Source organism: Salvelinus alpinus, chromosome 29, assembly GCF_045679555.1.
Source record: "Salvelinus alpinus chromosome 29, SLU_Salpinus.1, whole genome shotgun sequence".
Lineage (NCBI taxonomy): Eukaryota > Metazoa > Chordata > Actinopteri > Salmoniformes > Salmonidae > Salvelinus > Salvelinus alpinus.
Genome location: NC_092114.1, coordinates 40,435,477 through 40,457,639, shown reverse-complemented (window position 1 = coordinate 40,457,639; position 22,163 = coordinate 40,435,477). Strand labels below are relative to the sequence as shown.

The following is a 22,163-nucleotide window of genomic DNA, read 5'->3' as shown; positions in this document are numbered from 1 at the left end:
CACTCTCGGATCTCATTAACGTAACCATTTTACTACTGAGACAGCTGGAAGTGAATGCCTGTGAACGTGAATGGGCCCATTTTTTTCTGTTCCTAACTGCAGTTCCCCTCCCGCCCACCAGGTGGTTTATAAACGGGCCGACATGGCCATTGGCTCCCTGACCGTCAACAAGGAGAGGTCAGAGGCTGTGGAGTTCTCCGTGCCCTTCGTGGAGACGGGCATCAGCGTCATGGTCTCCCGTAGCAACGGCACCGTCTCGCCGTCGGCCTTCCTTGGTGAGCAGGGCTGACTAAGAGCTTATGAAGGCCTATGAAGGGCATATGACGGGCTATGAAGGGCCTATGATGGGCTATGAAGAGTCTATTGTAACACACAATACCTGACATACCCCAACCAATGTTACCCCCCCCATTAACAAGGAAAACCTTGATTTCTCCCTCTTGGTTTAGTATCAAAGTTGTCAAGCATGGTTTCACAGGCATCTCAAACAAAGGCCATAAACACGTCGATATTTTCTTTTTTTCTTGTATTTTTCACTGTAGCCTTTGGTGAAATTCACTATTCCAATGGGCTATGCCCCCCCCCCCCCCCCTCGATAATGAAGGGTGAAGATATTTCAGAGTGAAATATGTCTCTAAGATAACACCTCTACATTTCAAATCGCGTTAGCATAATTCCAGACTTTTCCCGAGCATGTAGAGACAGAGACTCAGTCTGCAGACAAGGCCGACATTTTAATCCTACAGCCATCGATTGAGACGTGATGGTACGTCTATATCTGCAGCCAGATCTTAGATAATACAGTGTGTAATGGCAGCTCATCAGATATGACTCAGTATTACACAGTAATCTGGCCATAGGAGGCGGCTGTGCTGTAAGTAAAACAAGCTCGTTCAGCCATCGACTCAAGTAGCACAGACTGGATGTGGTCTTAGTTTCAGACACTCAAACAGCACATACTGTATGTCGTTTTTCCCTCTGAATGATCCGCTTCAAACATGGATGTTTATCTATCTGTCAAGTAAGATTTAGTAGGCAATCTGGACATGTACTGTACCCAACCTGGAGTTTTTTTTTACTCCAAGGCCATTTCGTCTGATTCAAGGGTCACTGATTTGATTGTAACCTAAGGGTTCTTGGCTTGGTCTTAGTATGTCTTAGCTGGCCTGAGCCCAGAGTAATCTCTTGCCAAGGAAATCTTGGATCTTCAAGCCTGACCCTTTCTGTAAGGTCAGTTTCTTGAGACCATCAGCCATTTTGTCATCCATCTTGGGTTTGACCTTAATTGTTTTGAGCTTGTAAGTTACTCCTATATGACTCGAGTTAGACAGAATCTGAACCTCCAAAAATTCTTTAAAGACAGTTCCTTATTCCACTTGTGTAATAACATTTTTTGTTTGTTAATTTCATGAAACACAATAATACATGTAATTACAGCGTTACTTCACAGGTATCAAATCAACATCATGTTTCCTCAGAACAACCCCTTTAAGATCCAGCTATCCCTACCTATGACACAAGTGTATTTGTGTGCGAATGGCTTTTTTGGAGAATCCCCTCCCCTTCCTCGCTGTGTTCCAATGTTGGATGCATTTGCAGTTTGTTTTGGTTGTGTTTCAAATTATTTTGTGCCCAATAGAAATTCATAGTGAATGATGTATTGTGTCATTTTGGAGTCACTTTTATTGTAAATAAGAATATAATGTTTCTTAACACTTCTACATTAATGTGCACGCTACCAGGATTACAGATAATCCGGAATGAATCGTGAATAATGAAAGTTACAGAGGGTCAAAGACAATACCCCAAGACATGCTAACCTCTCACCATTACCAATAACAGGGGAGGTTAGCATGTCTTGGGGGTATGATCTTTGACCCTCTGTAACTTTCTCACTCATCATTATTCACGATTCATTCAGGATTATCCATAATCATGGTAGCACCCACATTCATGTAGAAGTGTTAAGAAACATATTCTCTTCTTTTTTACAATAAAAGTGACTCCAAAAAAACACAATACATTATTTACCATTAATTTCTATTGGGCACAAAATAATCTGAAACAAAACCAAAAATAACTGCAAATGCATCCAACTTGTTTGTAGAGCCACAAGCTTGATATAGTCATTGCGTTCTCGGAATATGGGACCAAAAATCTTTAGGGGTGTCAATAATTTAGACTCCTACCTTGTTGATATTTTTTTGTATTACTTATTCAATAACATCTCTTTCTCTGGGCAATTGTATTAGTATAAAATAATATAATTTCCCAATTTTTTTGGAGCGTACAACATAGCTCAGTTTTTGAATTATTTATTTTATACAATCACTATTGCTGATCTTTTTCCAGGGTGTCAATCATTTCAGACCCCACTGTATATAGGAAATTGTAGGGTACCTATTTTGACGATGGCCCGTAGGGTGTCATTTCAAATCAAATCAAATGTTGTTAGTCACATGCGCCGAATGTTGTATTCTTACTTACAAGCCCCTAACCAACAATGCAGTTTAAAAAATATGAATAAGAAATACAAGGAACAAGAGTAAAATAACAATAACGAGACTATATACAGCAGGTACCGATACAGAGTCAATGTGCGGGGGCACCGGTTAGTCGAAGTACTGTAGGTAGAGTTATTAAAGTGACTATGCATAGATAATAGAGAGTAGCAGCGGTGTAAAAGAGGGGGGGGGCAATGCAAATAGTCTGGGTAGCCATTTGATTAGCTGTTCAGGAGTCTTATGGCTTGTGGGTAGAAGCTGTTTAGAAGCCTCTTGGTCCTAGACTTGGCGCTCCGGTACCGCTTGCCGTGTGGTAGCAGAGAGAACAGTCTATGACTAGGGTGGCTGGAGTTTTTGATCATTTTTAGGGCAATTTGGCATGCATCCATAGCTTCATTCTAAGTAGCAAGCGAGTGAGAACCTTGGGACAGAACCCATGTCTTTGTGATGTGATGTTTCAGAGCCGTACAGCCCAGCTGTGTGGGTGATGATGTTCGTCATGTGCCTGTCCGTGGTCGCCGTCACAGTCTTTATTTTCGAGTTCTTCAGCCCTGTTGGCTACAACCGCAGCCTGCAAAGTGCAAAGAGTAAGTCATTTATTACAGTACGGTCATTATTTCAGGTTATCACCATTGAAGCAATTTAAGTGGTCGTGATGAGTTATATGCCATTGTGAGTACCCTGGGGATATTTCTTTTCCATTCAATGTCCATTTCTCTCGCTCTCTCTCTTTTTCTCTTTCTTTCTCACTCACTGTCTCTCCCACTCCCCCCTCTGTCTGTCCCCCTTATCTCTCTCTATCCAGAGACAGGGGGCTCTAAATTCACCATAGGGAAGTCTATCTGGCTGCTGTGGGCTCTGGTCTTCAATAACTCAGTGCCTGTGGAGAACCCCAGAGGAACCACTAGTAAGATCATGGTGCTGGTGTGGGCCTTCTTCGCTGTCATCTTCCTGGCCTCCTACACGGCCAACCTGGCAGCCTTCATGATCCAGGAGGAGTACATCGACACGGTGTCTGGCCTCAGCGACAAGAAGGTGTGTGAGTGAGGAGGCCCTTTTGATCCAAGGCCAAGATGGCCATAATGTCTGTTTCCATACCACAGCGGTGCCTCACTTTTTCCCACTTGCACATTACCTGTCTATGTCTATGGATTGGTGAAGGCATTGGCTGGAGGGAGTCTCCATTATTGTTAATCCATGACGGGAATGTGCAAGTGCATGCTTCAGGGTAGCGCCTGGAAGTCAATAAAAGTAGACGTTTTTTGTTGTGCTGAAGGTTGGTCTAGTGGTAATTCTGCTGCCACCTTCAGACAACTTATGCATTGATCCATCTCTAACTTTCATCCCTCTAAATTCTCTCCCTTTCTGAAGATCTCTGTACTAAGAATTATCTTTGGGAGGGGAAATAGAAGAGGCCTTTTTACATGAGCTCTAAGGACGTTGGGTGGGCACTGGACAGCACAGCCAAAAATCACAATAACATCTCAAAAGATAGACGCTCAACTTGCTGAGTTGGTGTTGGAGATTTGAGCCGCAATCTTTTCAAATGTTCTTGCGTTTTGGCAGCTCTTTGATTTCATGACACGCTGCTTGGGGTATTGTCCACCTGTCCAACTTCCTTAGATCTCTATGCATGCATTATTTACGATGTAATGTACTCTTGTCACTCAACTTTTACCCTGAATCCCCACATCAACCTCTAGTTCCTCCTCTATCCCCTCAGTTCCAGCAGCCCACTGAGCAGTACCCCCCGCTACGATTTGGCACCGTCCCCAACGGGAGCACGGAGGAGAACATCCGCAGCAACTACGCCAACATGCACAACTTCATGATCCGCAACAACCAGAAGGGCGTGGAGGAGGCCATCGACAACCTCAAGACTGGGTCAGTTTGTGTGTTTGTGAAGATGACATCCCTTTCATTTCATTGCATTGAACCAGGGCCATGTTCATTAGGCACCAAACGGAAAGAAAACAGACTGAAACAGGGAGGGACTACCTAGACTTGTCCAATAAGAAACGCACATTTTCGTTTTCCGTTGCATTTATTTTCCCCGTTATGTGCCCAAATGAACACAACCCAGCATAGCAACCTCTTAGCAACAATTATCTCCCTGGGATGTCTTGTCGTACTGTACTGTATGTGTGTTTGTCTCTCTGCTGGTGTCTGTAGTGCAAAATATGGGATTCTGCTTACATTAGACAAAACATACATAAACTTATGTTGGAAGCATGAGGGTATTTATAAGAAATTGTGCGCCTCATGCAGAGGAAAGACAATCACTTCCCCTAGACAACTTGACCACTAGCAGCCTATTCCTCACCCGGACCTGACGTACCGTGTTATTAAACCTCACATGATGCATTCTCACTTATCATCTCCCTCTCATCCCCTCTTCTCGCCCCTCTCTCTCTCCCTCCCTCCCCTTCAGCAAACTAGATGCCTTCATCTATGATGCGGCTGTGCTAAACTACATGGCGCGGAAGGACGAGGGCTGTAAGGTGATGACCATTGGCTCGGGCAAGGTGTTCGCCACCACGGGTTACGGCATCGCCCTGCATAAGAACACCCGCTGGAAACGCCCCGTGGACTTGGCCCTACTGCAGCTGGTTGGAGACGGTGAGGAGAGAAAGAGGAGTGGGGGAGAGATGGACGAGGGAGAGAGGGATTGGGGACAGGCAGGAGAAGTTGATAAATGTGCTGGCTTGTTAGTGGCGGGCTGGCAGCATCAATCTATGTCTCTGCTTTTTGGTGGTGGATTGAAGTGAGAGAAAAAATACACTTTCCTGCAGTACTTACTGCTTAATTCAGTTGGGTCGAGATCTGGTCTGAGATGGCCATGGCATATGGTTTACATGGTCAACAAACCATTCAGTGACCACTCGTGCCCTGTGTGTGGGGGCATTGTCATCCTATGGGGGCATAGCCATGGCAGCCAAAATAATGGCCTGCCCAGCATTTTTATGCATGACCCTAAGCATGATGGGATTTGAATGACTTAATTAACTCAGGAACCACACCTGTGTGGAAGCACCTGCTTTCAATATACTTCGCCTCCCTTATTTCCTCAAGTGTTTCCATTATTTTGGCAGTTACCTGTATGTCTTACAGTGGGCCTACACACTCTGTTTTACAGGAGGCTTGCCGTACTGTAAGACAGTAAACGAATGTTGAATGTTGGATTTATTATGGGTGGTTGTGACCCAGATGAAGCATTAACATGGACTGCAACGGTGATTCTCTAGTTAACATTTAGTGCATGAGGACTTGTAGGCCTAATCTGGGTCTGTGCAGCCTCCCCAGAATGTTTCACTAATCATCACATTATACGAGGTCTTAAAGATTCCATACATGTATTCTCCAGTACTGTATCATACGTTGTATTGTTTACGCTACAATCGGTCTTCCTATTATGGTACTTTTTCCTTCTATAATACATATTTTTTTCTGTCACTCAATCGCTCTGGTGCTGTGATTTATACGACGGGGTTATTCCTTCGCTAACGGCGAGGATGTTGCAGCTCCGTCTCAGTTCAGCGGCCTTTGTGAAGATCTCAAAGCGGCTTTATGAAGCCCTGACTTCAGGCTGCCGTCGTGATTCAGGGCTGAATGTGAAAGAGAGCGGGGGACGGAGGTGCTTATTGAAACATGATGCATGAGATTAGGAGTCTGCCACAGTTTATGATCATGCAAATTAGAATCCATTGTTGAAAACACAATTGGCAGTTAAGTATAGTGATTTTCGTGAACCAACATTTGCACTTCACTCCCCCCCCCCCTACTAGCACTGACTTGGGCTGATAGCTACTTTATTAAGGAAGAATGTACGTACTATGACTGAGATATGTGGTTGTCTCACCCAGCTATTTTAAGATGGTTTGCTCTAACTGTAAATCACCCTGCATAAGAGTGTCTGATAAGTGACTCAAATGCAAAAATGTAATCAGACAGATCACTAACTCTCTGACTGTGAATTCTTAGCTACACATTCTTGGAAGAATATTTTTGTTTGGTAGAATCCTTTTTATTGTGTTTTATTGGAGTGGATTATGACATTCCAGTCAACATGGTTAATTCCTGTTTTTCTAATCCACGTACCTTGGGCTTTACAATTGGGTGTCCCACAAGGGGAAATTAACCTAAGGTTAATATAGTTGAATGTTTCAGTGTTATAATGAACAGGGATTTTAAAACTTCCTTTAAGTAGCTCCTCTTGCAATGCAGAGGGCTTTAGCTCACAGATGTGGCTGTCATTTCACTGCACGTTATCTGCTCTCCACTGAGTACAAGCTCTGGCTTTTCCTTCATTACTCCTTGACAGTGTAACAGTTGTTTTTGATAAGGTACTGATGATTAGTGTGCGGAGTCCTATCAGTGTCCGCTTCCTTTCATCTTGAAGCACTGTCGGGGTCACTCTTAGCATGGGACATTCTGTATCCTGGCCATTTCAGACCTCCATCAAAGCTGTGCAGCTTCTATCTCCCCTCCTCTCTCTCTCCCTGTCTCTCCCTGTCTCTCTCCCTGTCTCTCCTTGTCTCTCTCTCTCTGCCTCTCTCTCTGCCTCTCCCTCTCTTCCTCTCTCCCTCATTCTCGCTTCGCCCCCCGCCATGCATCATCTCTTCCAGCTCCCCCCTTTCAGGTATAAAACACTGCTTGTCTCATAACAAAGGCAGATAACACCTTCTCGTTGTTTTTTATTTGCCTCCCGGCCCCTCTTCTCCCCCGCCAGACGAGATCGACATGCTTGAGCGCCTGTGGCTCTCTGGGATCTGTCACAACGACAAGATTGAGGTGATGAGCTCCAAGTTGGACATCGACAACATGGCGGGCGTCTTCTACATGCTGCTGGTGGCCATGGGGCTCAGTCTGCTGGTGTTCTCCTGGGAGCACCTGGTGTACTGGAAGATCAGGCAATGCCTGGGCCACTCCGGGGGCATGGACTTCCTACTGGCCCTCAGCAGGGTGAGTCACTGACTGGTGGTGGTGGTGGTGGTACTGATGCCCCCTGGTGGTGGTGGTAGTGGTGATGGTAGTGGTGGTGGTGATACCCCTGCTGGGGGTAGTGGTGATGGTAGTACTGGTGGTGATACCCCTGCTGGTGGTAGTGATGGTAGTGGTGGTGGTGATACCCCTGCTGGGGGTAGTGATGGTAGTGGTGGTGGTGATACCCCTGCTGGGGGTAGTGGTGGTAGTGGTGGTGGTGATACCCCTGCTGGGGGTAGTGATGGTAGTGATGGTGGTGATGGTACCCCTGCTGGGGGTAGTGATGGTAGTGGTGGTGGTGATACCCCTGCTGGGGGTAGTGATGGTAGTGGTGGTGGTGATACCCCTGCTGGGGGTAGTGGTGGTAGTGGTGGTGGTGATACCCCTGCTGGGGGTAGTGATGGTAGTGGTGGTGGTGATACCCCTGCTGGGGGTAGTGATGGTAGTGGTGGTGGTGATACCCCTGCTGGTGGTAGTGGTGGTGGTGATACCCCTGCTGGTGGTAGTGGTGATGGTAGTGGTAGTAGTGATACTCCTGCTGGTGGTAGTGGTGATGGTAGTGGTAGTAGTGATGCCTCCTGGTGGTGGTAGTGGTGCTAGTGGTGGTAGTGATACCCCTGGTGGTGGTAGTGGTGATGGTAGTGGTAGTAGTGATGCCTCCTGGTGGTGGGAGTAGTGTTAGTGGTGGTAGTGATACCCCTGGTGGTGGTAGTGGTGATAGTAGTGGTAGTAGTGATGCCTCCTGGTGGTGGTAGTAGTGCTAGTGGTGGTAGTGATACCCCTGGTGGTGGTAGTGGTGATGGTAGTGGTAGTAGTGATGCCTCCTGGTGGTGGTAGTAGTGCTAGTGGTGGTAGTGATACCCCTGGTGGTGGTAGTGGTGGTAGTGATGCCTCCTGGTGGTGGTATTAGTGCTAGTGGTGGTAGTGATACCCCTGGTGGTGGTAGTGGTGGTAGTGATGCCTCCTGGCGGTGGCGGAAGGGAAAGGACTTGGTGCATCAATACATCACAGGTTGTTTAGGCAGTACTATTCAGAAGGTAGGTCCTTGTATCAAAATGTTCACGTACACGGTGACCTCGTTTTCAGGTGACCTAGTCAAAATTGAGCCAAATTTTCTCCCAGATTTCAGATTACATTGTGTAACGTCAAGTGTTTTCGTACTAGTGCGTTCTACGTTGGTGTTCCGGGATATGTCCGACCGTGACTTTCACAAAATGTTGATTCATGTGCTCAATGGACTATGTTGATTCATGTCCATCAGATTTGTGTCCATCAGATTAGTGCGATGACTCTCCTTTTCCATTAAGACCTATTGTTATTGAATGAATCACCTTCAAGTAAAGGTGATAAATCTGTTATGATTTACATGGCCTCGCCATTCAACGCACTTAATCGATAATTGTTGCCTATCAGTCTTTTAAAGCAGTAAATTACTTAGTATTAGACCTGTATTAGACCTGTCACAAGTTCCTCTTCCACCCTCATTAGTATGTTGTGGTCAGTTTCCACCTCTCCCAGAGTACAGAGTAGAGATATTGCTTAGAGCAGCATCCGCCATATTCATGGCACGTCATATTTTACGCTGGAGGGGAGAGAAAGGACAGATTATTCAATCAATCAATCAAATTTATTTATAAAGCCGTTTCTACATCAGCAGATGTCACAAAGTGCTTGTTCTTTTTTTAAAGAGTCAGTTGTGACTTAGTGTTTGAGCAGTGCAGCGGGAGCTCCAGAGTACACAGCACACTAGGTGGTAGTTTAAAAAGATGAATTGAACTGAAGCCTGAGTGCACCTTAAATGCAGACACTGAGGTAAGTGTATTCAGTCTTCTATAGGGACACATTTCTGCTACATTTCTGCCACAACATATGTACATATGTGACCTAGTTTTACGAGACTTACTAAACTCACATGTTTTTCAGCGACTTTCATAAGTATCAATATTCTCATCAAGGGATACTGGGATGTGTAGTGTGCTAGCTGTATCCTAATTCGCTTTCCCTTCTCTCTCTACCCAGGGTATGTACAGTTGCTGCAAGTTTAAAGATGAAACCATCTCTGGAGGCCTAAAAAACACACTTCCCCTATATCATAGTGTTCCCACAATGCCGCCTCCACCCCAATCCCACATCTCAGCGGCTGTAACCTGTAACACTACCCTTGCTATGGTGCAGCAGCAGCAGATGCATCATCAGCAGCAGCAGCAACAGCAAGCATACAGCATGCTTCCTGCTGCATCTCCTCCGACTACTGGGCACTCTGCAATGGCCATTGGGCCATCAAACAGTCCCCTTATGGAGGGTCCTATGCCGTGCTCCACTTTTCTGCCTCGTCATGACCGCAGATTGGCTGTGGTAGACCGCTGGAACCGTCCCAAGCCCAGCACGGACAAACCTATTGGTGGCAGCGGTGGGATCCCAGACATGGCACAGTTTCAACAGGGCTTGCCCCCTCATTGGGCTGGGGGAGCCGGTGGAGGGGACGGTGGCATGGATGAATACAAGCGATACTATGGCCCGATCGATCCAGAGGGCTTAGGGGCAAATGCTGACCCACAAACAGGTGGCTCTCAAACCACCAAAATTAACCAGAGGGGAACAAAGTCCTCAGGAATGCCACGGCTACCTTCTAAAGGACCGCCCCCTTGGCACTTCATGTCCAAGCCCCCTCTACCGCTCCCCTCATCCCCACATCGGCCGCTATTTTGGAGAAGAGGCAGCCTCCCTAAAAGAAAGGGCTCTGGGGGGCCTCTGTATGAGAACATCCTCCCCCTGGGGAGAAGAGGGGGAGGGCGGTACGGCGCAAGGGATGGAGGTGGCAGGCGAAGCCGTTGCCCTCCCCCACTCCCTTTGCCTGTCCCTGTCTCGTCCCCTGCCCACACTACTCCTACCACTCCTTCTCACTCCGTCCTCTACACCTCGAGCTCCTGCTCCTCCACCTCATCCAGTTCATCCTCGTCCTCATCCTCCGTCTCCCTCTCCCGCTCCAACTCAACCTCATCCTCCATCACCTCATACACATCGTCCCAGAGTTTTAAGTACAGGGCTGGCAGTAGAGATGTCGAGGACATCTATGACTCTGATGAGCTGACAGAGGAGTCTAGCCTCCTGCTAGTACGGAGAAAGGGCAAATCCCGACGCATGTCCTCTCGCTCACTGCCTTGCAGTCCACCCCCTCCGCCTGTGCCACCCCGCAAGCCTCATCTACAGTATGAGAGAGAGAGGGCAGGGAGCCAGCTAGCCCAGCTGCAGGAGTGGTGGGCCTCCTGGGGCGAGAGAGAAAGACGTAGAGGAACAGGAACCAGGGCTGAGGGGAAGGAGGAGAAACGGCATCACAAAGAGAGCGAAAGGGAGAGAAAGAGGAGGAAGAAAGGGCGGAAGAAAAAAAAGAGAGAGGAGAAGGAGAGAGAGCGGGAGCGCAAGCGGCGTAAAGTGAAGAAGAAGAGGAAGAAAGAGGAGAAGGTGAAGAGAAGAGACCGGGGCAAGCGATCAGAGCACGAGGGAGATGGTGAGCAGAGAGGGCACCTCAAAGCGATAACGCAAGAGGCCTACTCCTCCTACCCTGCTCCGAGGCGTGACTCCATGCGGAAAAAGAGTGAAAGTTCTATCAGAAGTTACGGATGGGATATTCCAAGGGATGAAGAGAGGAGAGAGAGAGAGGATAAGGAAAGAGATGATGGAGACGACACTAGAGGCAAGGAAAGGAACAGAAGTCCTCACTCTCGCCACAGGCATGCAGATAGGCCTTCCAGTTCCAGCAAGCAGTACCAGAGCTCCAGTAAACCCTCAACCTCTGTCAAATTCTGGGGAGCAGGAAACCCATCCTCAGAGACTCCTTCATCTGCATTTCTACCACTGATCCCTTTCTCATCCAGGCGCAGGAGTAAGGGTTCAGATAGAGAGGCCCTAGGGAAAGAAGGGGAGAAGCGCCCCCTGTTGGGCAGGAACGAAAGAGTGGAGGTTCACTCCAAAGAAGGTCTGTCGTTTCATGAGTGGGATTCCGAAGATGAGGATGACGATTCCAAGGCGCAAAGGAGAAAAGTGGAGCAAGAGACGAGACACGAAAGAAGAAGAAGGACCGCATCAGAGTCCGAAAGGGAACGCGATAAGGTGGTGGGCATCTACTCCGACGACGACGGCTCCTCGGGAGAATTCGGAAAGTTCGAAAGGTACTGGGATGGTCATGAGGGTAGGGCGGTTGGGGGCATAGGAGGGGGAGGTTGGTTTTTCGGCACTTATCCCGCCAGAGAAAAAGCTGGCAGTATAAACAGTAGGGATGACTCGTTACTGAGGCATGGGGAGGGATGGGGGGGAGCAGGGGAAGGTGGCTGGGGATCAGGTGAAGCCTGGGGTTCAAGGAGGATAGGTGGTACACAGTGGCCTCCACCTCCATTGACACCACCAGCTCCTCGAAGATACTGGTCCGTGGACAAGCTTCCCGTGAAGGAGGAGAAGAAAGGGAAAAGGAAGGTCAAAGGGCGCGGTGATGTGGCTTGCAACTGCCAATCTGCCCTCGAGCATCAACACGCTCACTCTAAATGGGCCAAGGTGAGCTCTCGTAGCCAGGAGGAGCTATTTCTACACTGTCAACGTTTCGGGAGCAGCGCCAATTCCAAACGGCATTCCTCCAAACCCGACCGGACCCAGAATCAACCCATATCGGGAAGCCAGTCCAACCTCAGCATCCAGCGAACACAGCGGACGGTCCGCATTCGGCAGTCCTCTACATCGCAAGCCCTCATCCCCTCCCTCCCTCCACCAACACTCCCAGCCCTTCCTGCCCCTCCTTCTGCATCCCATCCCATCCACGTCCCTCTTCCCACCTCGTCCTCTTCGGTCTCATCTCCCTCTGTAGTATCCTCCACCCCAGGCGCCCCCCAGCCGTCTTCTATGGCTTCTGCTAGTGCCAAACTCCTGTACCAGAGACTGCGCTCAGTGCCCCAGCCCCAAAGGTTACAGTCACCTCACCTGCCCCTCAAGGCCAAGAGCCTCTGCTCACGGAGGGGGTCTGCACACTTCTCCAGTGTGGAGAGTGAGGTGTGATGCGAATCATAGACACCTACCTGGGTAGGAAACACCGACCTATTCAGACAACCTTGGGTCATGACTGTGTGGCAACAGCAGTCCTGTAACTCAGCCCCCTACAACTCTTGCACAACCCCCATTGTCCAGTGAGAGGGAGTGCACAGCAATGTCATGTTTACTGGGGCTCTCTTCATTCCGGTCAGAGTATCTGAAAGACTACATGTGTTGTTGGTTCAATGAAATTGGTGTCCAAAGTGGGCTCTCAGAAATGGGGCCGCCTTCTTGACACGGCGTGTCTTTGGGTCTTGAAGTGAAGTGGTTATTATTGTCAAATTTATATTTGCTCTTGAGGGCTCAGGTACTCATTCATAGACCTCCCTACTGAGGGCTCCAATGCAGAAACATTTTATTTACATCCCTTAACATTAACCCCTAACTTTCCTTTAACTTTCACAGAACTGTGAAGTCTGGGGTCATGTATGTTCTATATTTCACTTTTAGGGAGAATGGAATAGCAGCTAGCCCTCTCTGTTTTCCCCATTCACCCTCTCAAACTCATATTTGATATTCTGTGTGTCTGTGTTTTACTGTGTTTGTATTCTTGACAACAGGGTAAGTCGACTGTGACTGACCTTATACTGTGCCAAACTTCAGTGGAGCTTACATACAATGCTGTTTCATTTATACCACAGGTACTCCCCCATTCATGTCCCTCTTGAGCAATACATTACCTGCACACCAACAGTTCATGCATTTTATATTTTAAAAAGGTTAGTTTACTATATGTGTTATTATAATATGAGACAAATGTATTAATTATGACAAAATGTAAGCACTGTGCTGTACTATACTGGGTACATGCGAAACGTTTTTCAACTACCTAACGTCATTGGCAGCCTTTCCCCCCATAAGACAGAATGTAGCCTTGACCTAGTCTGCTGCAACTATGAAGACACTTTAAGATTGTAGCATTTTGGGGGGGCACTATGTGGAAAACCATTGGGTAAATGCTAGATGGAATTGTCGGACATGTGGCCGCACAGATGGCCAGAATGAATTCTCTGTGTCCCAGTAATGATGTCAACATGATAGGTGCCTAAAAGATGCTACCAGAGATGCGTTTGTAAACCTGTAATCAAGAGCTAGCTTATTTATGGCAATTTGACTGCAAAGCTAATACCTGCATAGTCCGATGTACTTTCAAATCAGCCCGTTATCCACCCACCTTTAGCATTAGCATAAGCAACAGGAAGTTGAGTAGCGGAGAGTGAATACTGTTCTGTTTTTTGTGCATGTTGTCAGTAACCCACAAGGCTAGTTTCCATCTTCTCCATATAGTCCGTTCAGTTCATTCGTCTGTCCGCGACTGCATCTGAGCCATACTTCAGCCGAAGAAAAAGAGTTAACACAAAATTGTGTCGTGTAAAGTTTTGTCTGCATTTCTTTCAATATCTAGATGTATATCACATATATATTTGTGGAGTTGGGTAGCAGTAGATCAATTATTGTTCAGCATCTTGATGTGAGGTTATTGTTTCTCATTCCAGTGCCATGAGATAAGATATGAAGGAAAAATTCACCCACAACTGGGAGTGCTCGCTGTTGCGAATAGTTTAGTTTTTTCATTCTTAAAACCTGGCTAACCCAAGAGCTATAGGAACACAATGGAAGCCGTGCTTTGCTTGTTACAATCAACAGCTTACAAGAATCCAATGACGAGGCTAACCGTGGGCTAACCGTTACCTGCCAAGGTATTTGTACCACAAATTAACCGAAATATCTGCCCCTTATGTCTATTTGTTGTGTTGATGAGTGTCTGCAATTGTAAACTGTTCTTTTTTTTTTATTATAAAGTATCGGTGAATATTTATTTCATCTCAATAATAGCATATCTATATATAATATATTTCAAAGGTAAGATATTATACGTTACGTTTGTCTACTAAATTGATAGTGTTATCTAGGAAGCGGTATTTTTGTCTGTCCTCAAAACCCAGTGAAATCAGAGACCAGTACTTAACTATGTTCTTACTGACCATCAACCACGATTAGTTAACAATGATATTTGCGATGTGACTGAGGTGTGTGTCTGACGACCGTGTCACTGTAGTAGTGTGAGTATGGGCCTTGGCTGTAAGACGTTATTAATAACTATTGGATTATAAGGTATTTTACCAGGGCATAGCCTGTCCAACAACATGACCGTCTGGTGAGATACTGGGGCCTGGATTCCAACTGGACCAATGTGTTGATGTGTACAGTGACTTCTTTACACACAGTATAGCCTAGCGGGCATCAAAAGGCTTTTTTGCATCATGCAGAAGTATACTATCCATAGTGAGCCATACCAGGACTGTGGTGTGTGCTTTCACTCTGCAAAGATGCATCTGTCGTGCCGAACTAAACAAAAACACACTGTGTTCCTCCATAATAATCCCCACTGCAGCGCCCCGTCCGACGCTGTCTCTATTCGCTAACCCTGCGCGGTCTTTACGCCACACTGTGTCCAGACGGACTTGCACTGCGTCACTGTGTGAGAATCAATGTGCCATACTGGAGCAGAACACAGTGGTCATGTTGGGCTGCCGCACCACTGGAAAGACGATACTGTGCTGTACTGCAAGCAGAACAGAATAAAAATAATTTTCATATTAAAACCTGTTCCGTCCGTTTCGATTTGTCTTTGTGTCGGCGTCAGAGGAGCGGATGCGGGTGGGATGATTGGGAAAGCACGGAGCGAGAAAGTTATCTGTTCACATATCTCCACGAGGACATGTTGTGCGGAACAGATTGTCCTTAGAAAAGTACAATGTTTTATCACAGCAAGTGACACCTTAGTGGAGGTATTATAGATAGGTGTTCTCATTCACACGCACAGATGCACCACGTGAAAATGGTTCGCGTCCAGTTCAATTCTTTTACAAGTCATTTGTCATATGCACAGGAACACGTACGTGTGGTGTACACATTACAATGAAATGCTTACTTGCAGGTTCACCTCTCGACAATGCAACAACAATAAGAATAGAAATGTGGTAAATTGAAACGGAGGTCCAAAGTGTTGACTGAAATGTGTTTTTACTATGTACCAGCCCGGGACTATGCACACTCATACACACATACCGACTTATATGGAAGCTCATTAATGCCATAACACATTTAATTGAGATGGAGCTGCTCAACAGATCTTGGAGCACTTACAGTACAGTGCATTGTTATGAGATGGCTGGGGCTACTATTAAACACCTTAATGGAGGTTGGTTGACAGCCATTTTGTGCCAGAGTGTCTTTCTACCATCACCCCTCACTGTGAGGAGATCAGTTATCACCCACCGAGTTGAAGTTAAAAATGATTAGTTGGATCGTTTATAACACGTATTCCCAAACTGGGGTACGGGGTACGCGCAATGCCGTCGGGGGTACTCCAAATAAAAATGTGATTCATGTTTAAAAAAATTAAAATATTATAAATATTTTTTTATTCACATTTTCAAACAGTACATTTATATTTTCCAACAGGGCTATACATTTGGGTGAGTTTTTTTTTCTCACCTAGTAGCCACGTTTCACTGCCAAAAATAAAATAAAAACATCTAGTGTAGAGCGAAATAACAACACTGTCAAATACAGGTAGCCTAGTCAAATAATTAACATCCAATCACATTAACCGTTACTCTCTCGCGGGAAACCTTCACTCTTGCGCAGACATTTAGAAACGAAACATGACAATTTGAAAAATGAACAACGGGAGTTTTTGGAGTGAGAATAAAGATGACTTTCGAGTAGTAAGACATGTAGAAAAGCAACAGATACCATTAATAAGAAGGGGCTAGAAGCGTCTTATATGGTGGGCTACCGAGTGGCTAGTACAGGCAAGCCCCATACTATTGTGGAGGACTTAATTCTTCCTGCTGCCGCGGATATGGCTGGGACAATGCTGGGGGAAAGGCCAAAAAAACAATAAAGACAATGCCTTCATCGAGACATAGTGGAGTGGTAATGCGCGTGCAAGCAGTTGCTCCCGACGCCACTTGGGTACACTGCAGCATCCACCGAGAGGCTCTTGCTGCCAAGGGAATGCCTGACAGCTTGAAAGACGTTTTGGACACTACAGTGAAAATGGTTAACTTTGTTAAAGCAAGGCCCCTGAACTCTTCTGTATTTTCTGCATTATGCAATGATATGGGCAGCGACCATTTAACGCTTTTACAACATACAGAAGTGCGCTGGTTATCAAAGTATTGACACGTTTTTTTTAACTGAGAGACGAGCTTAAAGTTCTTTACTGACCATCATTTTCACTTGTCTGACTGCTTGCATAATGACGAGTTTCTCACACGACTGGCCTATCTGGGTGATGTTTTTAATCACCTGAATGATCTGAATCTAGGATAACAGGGACTCTCCGCAACTATAGTCAATGTGTGGGACAACATTGAGGCTATGATTAAGAAGTTGGAGCTCTTCTCTGTCTGCGTTAACAAGGACAACACACAGGTCTTTCCATCATTGTATGATTTTTTTGTGTGCAAATGAACTCAAGCTTACGGACAATGTCAAATGTGATATAGCGAAGCACCTGAGTGAACTGGGTGCACAATTACGCAGGTACTTTCCCAAAACGGACGACACAAACAACTGGATTCGTTATCCCTTTCATGCCCTGCCTCCAGTCCACTTACCGATATTTGAACAAGAGAGCCTCATCGAAATTGCAACAAGCGGTTCTGTGAAAATGTAATTTAATCAGAAGCCACTGACAGATTTCTGGATAGGGCTGCGCTCAGAGTTTCTTGCCTTGGCAAATCACACTGTTAAGACACTGACGCCACGTACCTATGTGAGAGTGGATTCGCGGCCCTCATTAGCATGACAACTAAATACAGGCATAGACTGTGTGGAAAATGATTTAAGACTGAGACTCTCCAATACAACCCAACATTGCAGAGTTATGTGCATCCTTTCAAGCAATCTCTTCTCATTAACATGTGGTGAGTTATTTACAATTTTTGATGAACAAATAAGGTTTTATATGTAAGATGGCTAAATAAAGAGCAAAATTATTGATTATTATTATATTACTATTTGTGCCCTGGTCCTATAAGAGCTCTTTGTCACTTCCAAAGATCCGGGTTGTAACAAAAACTCACACTCATTCTTATGTTTAATAAATGTATAGTATGTGTGTGGCAGGCTTACAATGATGGCAAAAAACAACATTTGAGAGTGCGCTGACCCTGGTGCTAGAGGGGGTACACAGCTGGAGGTCGAATGTTTGAAGGGGTACGGGACTATAAAAAGTTTGAGAACCACTGGTCTATAACATATTGTAAGAGCAGGAATGGGATTTTGTTTCATATGGGTTACTGATAGAAAATACCTTTTAAAATATTACATTATTTCCTCAGAATATTGAATATATTTATGTTTAAACTGATTTATAGTTTGTTGGTTTGGTGCTCGAGTCCATATGTAGGATCTACTGTATTCACATTTTGCCTTATAAGTAATGTTTTCTCCCTTGAGATGGATGTGGATGTAGCCTGTTATTATTCAATGTCTATGGTCCTCACTTTCTGATGCAATAATCTGACAGACTTGTTATTCAGGCAGACAGTCTTTGTGTAATAATGCAAGGCAGACGTAATAATCTAGAGGTGCAGCAACGGCACCTCAAGGCGAGAGCACGTCTCAGTAAGTGCTATTGTTGTACTTTTCACCATAATCGCCCCTTAAAATTCTCTGTATCGTTGCTGCACTTCAACTGCAGTGTACTCTGAGTGGTACAAAAACATTATGAACACCTGCTTTTTCCATGACATAGACTGACCAGGTGAATCCAGGTTAAAGCTCTGATCTTTTCTCGATGTCACTTGTTAAATCCACTTCAATCAGTGTAGATGAATGGGAGGAGACGGGGTATAGAATATTTTTTTAAAGCCTTGAGACAATTGAGACATGGATTGTGTCACTCCAGAGGGTGAATGGGCAAGACAGAAGATTTAAGTGCCTTTGAACAGGGTATGGTAGTAGGTGCCAGGTGCACCGCTTTGTGTAAAGAACTGCAACGCTGCTGGGTTTTCCATGTTCAGCAGTTTCCTGTGTGTATCAAGAATTGTCCACCACCCAAAGGACATCAAGACAACTTGACACAACTGTTCGAAGCATTGGAGGCAATATGGGCCAAGATCCCTGTGGAATTCTTACGTGTTCATGCCCCAATTAATTGAGGCTGTTCTGAAGGCAAAAGCTGGTGCAACTCAATATTAGGAGGGTGTTCCTAATGTTTGATATACTCAGTGTACAATTGTCCATTATTGCAATACAAAAGTTATATCGCCACTTAAAATGTATGATAAGTACTTCTAATAATGTCAATTAGACTAATATCAAAGGAGTCTACACTGAATTAATTTGTTGTGTAACATATGTATGTATGTAACATGCGCTATGCATGTTACTGTATTATTTTCTATGTATAGATGACAGAACACAAACACTACATGGCCAAAAGTATGTGGACACCTGCTCGTCGAGTATCTCATTTCACAATCATGGGCATTAATATGGAAGCATGTCCCCCTTTGCTGCTATAACATCCTCCACTTTTCTGGGAAGGCTTTCCACTCAATGTTGGAACATTGCTGCAGGGACTTGCTTCCATTCAGCCACAAGAGCATTAGTGAGGTCGGGCACTGATGTTGGGGCGATTAGGCCTGGCTCGCAGTCGTCGTTCCAATTCATCCCAAAGGTGTTCGATGGGGTTGAGGTCAGAGCTCTGTGCAGGCCAGTCAAGTTCTGTATGGATTTCTGTATGGACCTCGCTTTGTGCACGGGGGCATTGTCATGCTGAAACAGGAAAGGGCCTTCCCCAAACTGTTGCCACAAAGTTAGAAGCATAGAATTGTCTAGAACAGTGGTTCCCAAACTTTTCATAGTCCCGTACCCCTTCAAACATTCAACCTCCAGCTGTGTACCACCTCTAGCACCAGGGTCAGCGCACACTTAAATGTTGTTTTTTGCTATCATTGTAAGCCTGCGGCACACACACTATACGATACATTTATTAAACATAAGAATGAGTGTGAGTTTTTGTCACAACCCGGCTCGTGGGAAGTGACAAAGAGCTCTTATAGGACCAGGGCACAAATAATAATATAATAATAATCAATAATTTTGCTCTTTATTTAGCCATCTTACATATAAAACCTTATTTGTTCATCAAAATTTGCAAATAACTCACCACAGGTTAATAAGAAGGGTGTGCTTGAAAGGATGCACTTAACTCTGCAATGTTGGGTTGTATTGGAGAGAGTCTCAGTCTTAAATCATTTCCCACATACAGTCTGTGCCTGTATTTAGTTTTTATGCTTGTGAGGGCCGAGAATCCACTCTCACATAGGTACGTGGTTGCAAAGGGCATCAGTGTCTTAACAGCGCGATTTGCCAAGGCAAGAAACTCTGAGCGCAGCCCTATCCAGAAATCTGTCAGTGGCTTCTGATTAAATTACATTTTCACAGAACCGCTTGTTGCAATTTCGATGAGGCTCTCTTGTACAGATATCGGTAAGTGGACTGGAGGCAGGGTATGAAAGGGATAACGAATCCAGTTGTTTGTGTCGTCCGTTTTGGGAAAGTACCTGCGTAATTGCGCACCCAGCTCACTCAGGTGCTTCGCTATATCACATTTGACATTGTCCGTAAGCTTGAGATCATTTGCACACAAAAAAATCGTACAATGATGGAAAGACCTGTGTGTTGTCCTTTATAATGCAGACAGAAAAGAGCTCCAACTTCTTAATCATAGCCTTAATTTTGTCCCGCACATTGAATATAGTTGCGGAGAGTCCCTGTTATCCTAGATTCAGATCATTCAGGCGAGAAAAAACATCACCCAGATAGGCCAGTCGTGTGAGAAACTCGTCATCATGCAAGCGGTCAGACAAGTGAAAATGATGGTCAGTAAAGAACTTTAAGCTCGTCTCTCAATTTAAAAAAACGTGTCAATACTATTCATTCCTAAAGAAAATGATGTACTTTTTACTCCATACATTTTCCCTGACACCCAAAAGTATTCGTTTTGAATGCTTAGCAGGACAGGAAAATGGTCTAATTCACACACTTATCAAGAGAACATCCCATGTCAACCCTACTGCCTCTGATCTGGAGGACTCACTAAACACATGCTTCATTTGTAAAGGATGTCTGAGTGTTGGAGCATGCCTCTGGTTTTCTGTAAATTAAAAAAATCAAGAAAATGGTGCTGCCTGGTTTGCTTTATATAAGGAATTTGATAAGATTGATACTTTACTTTTAACTTTTGATACTTAAGTATATTTTAGAAATTACATTTACCTTTGATACTTAAGTATATATAAAACCAAATACTTTTAGACTTTTACTCAAGTAGTATTTTACTGGGTGACTTTCACTTTTACTTGACTCATTTTCTATTATGGTATCTTTACTTTTACTCAAGTATGATAATTGGGTACTTTTTCCACCACTGGTGTAGATTGAGTGTTGCAACCAAGGACAGACGATTTTAATGCGCTACACGCTTCAGCACTCGGCGGTCGTATTTTGTGAGCTTGTGTGGCCGAGCCATTGTTGCTCCTAGACGTTTCCACTTCACAATAACAGCACTTACAGTTGACCGGGGAAGCTCTAGCAGGGCAGATTATTATGAATATTTTATTTTAAGGTGTAGAGCAGCTTTAATATTGCAAATAGATGTAATTTTCTGCATCATTTCCAATCCCCCATATATATTTTTTGTAAATAAATATATATATAAACATACATACACATACATACCTACATACACTACCGTTCAAAAGTTTGGGGTCACTTAGACATTTCCTTGTTTTTGAAAGATCAGCACATTTTTTGTCCATTAAAATAACATAAAATTGATCAGAAATACAGTGTAGACATTGTTAATGTTTTAAATGACTATTGTAGCTGGAAACGGCTGATTTTTTATGGAATATCTACATAGGCGTACACCAGTCTCAACATCAACAGTGAAGAGGTGACTCCGGGATGCTGGCCTTCTAGGCAGAGTTGCAAAGAAAAAGCCATATCTCAGACTGGCCAATAAAAAGAAAAGATCTGCAAAAGAACACAGACACTGGACAGAGGAACTCTGCCTAGAAGGCCAGCATCCCGGAGTCGCCTCTTCACTGTTGATGTTGAGACTGGTGTTTTGAGGGTACTATTTAATGAAGCTGCCAGTTGAGGACTTGTGAGGCGTCTGTTTCTCAAACTAGACACTCTAATGTACTTGTCCTCTTGCTCAGTTGTGCACCGGGGCATCCCACTCCTCGTTCTATTCTGGTCAGAGCCAATTTGCACTGTTCTGTGAAGGGAGTAGTACACAGCGTTGTACAAGATCTTCAGTTTCTTGGCAATTTCTCGCATGGAATAGCCTTAATTTCTCAGAACAAGAATAGACTGACGAGTTTCAGAAGAAAGTTATTTGTTTCTGGCTATTTTGAGCCTGTAATCGAACCCACAAATGCTGATGCTCCAGATACTCAACTAGTCTAAAGAAGGCCAGTTTTAATAAGGACAACAGTTTTCAGCAGTGCTAGCATCATTTCAAAATGGTTTTCTAATGATCATTTAGCCTTTTAAAACGATAAACTT

At 44.9% G+C, this 22,163-nt stretch overlaps 1 protein-coding gene across 2 annotated transcripts in view; it reads left to right on the top strand.

Annotated features, from left to right (window-relative positions):
* Positions 1 to 16,822, top strand: part of LOC139558727 (glutamate receptor ionotropic, NMDA 2D-like) — a 57,981-nt gene extending 41,159 nt beyond the window's left edge. The window contains exons 8-14 of one of the 2 annotated variants that reach the window (XM_071374100.1): positions 122 to 275; positions 2,966 to 3,091; positions 3,310 to 3,539; positions 4,228 to 4,388; positions 4,936 to 5,123; positions 7,234 to 7,466; positions 9,507 to 16,822. In XM_071374100.1, coding sequence (XP_071230201.1) covers positions 122 to 275; positions 2,966 to 3,091; positions 3,310 to 3,539; positions 4,228 to 4,388; positions 4,936 to 5,123; positions 7,234 to 7,466; positions 9,507 to 12,530 — 4,116 coding nt within the window. In that variant the 3' untranslated portion in view covers positions 12,531 to 16,822. The remainder of the gene's footprint in view (positions 1 to 121; positions 276 to 2,965; positions 3,092 to 3,309; positions 3,540 to 4,227; positions 4,389 to 4,935; positions 5,124 to 7,233; positions 7,467 to 9,506) is intronic. The other variant, XM_071374101.1, reaches the window with a different exon arrangement.
* Positions 16,823 to 22,163: the final 5,341 nt, after the last annotated feature.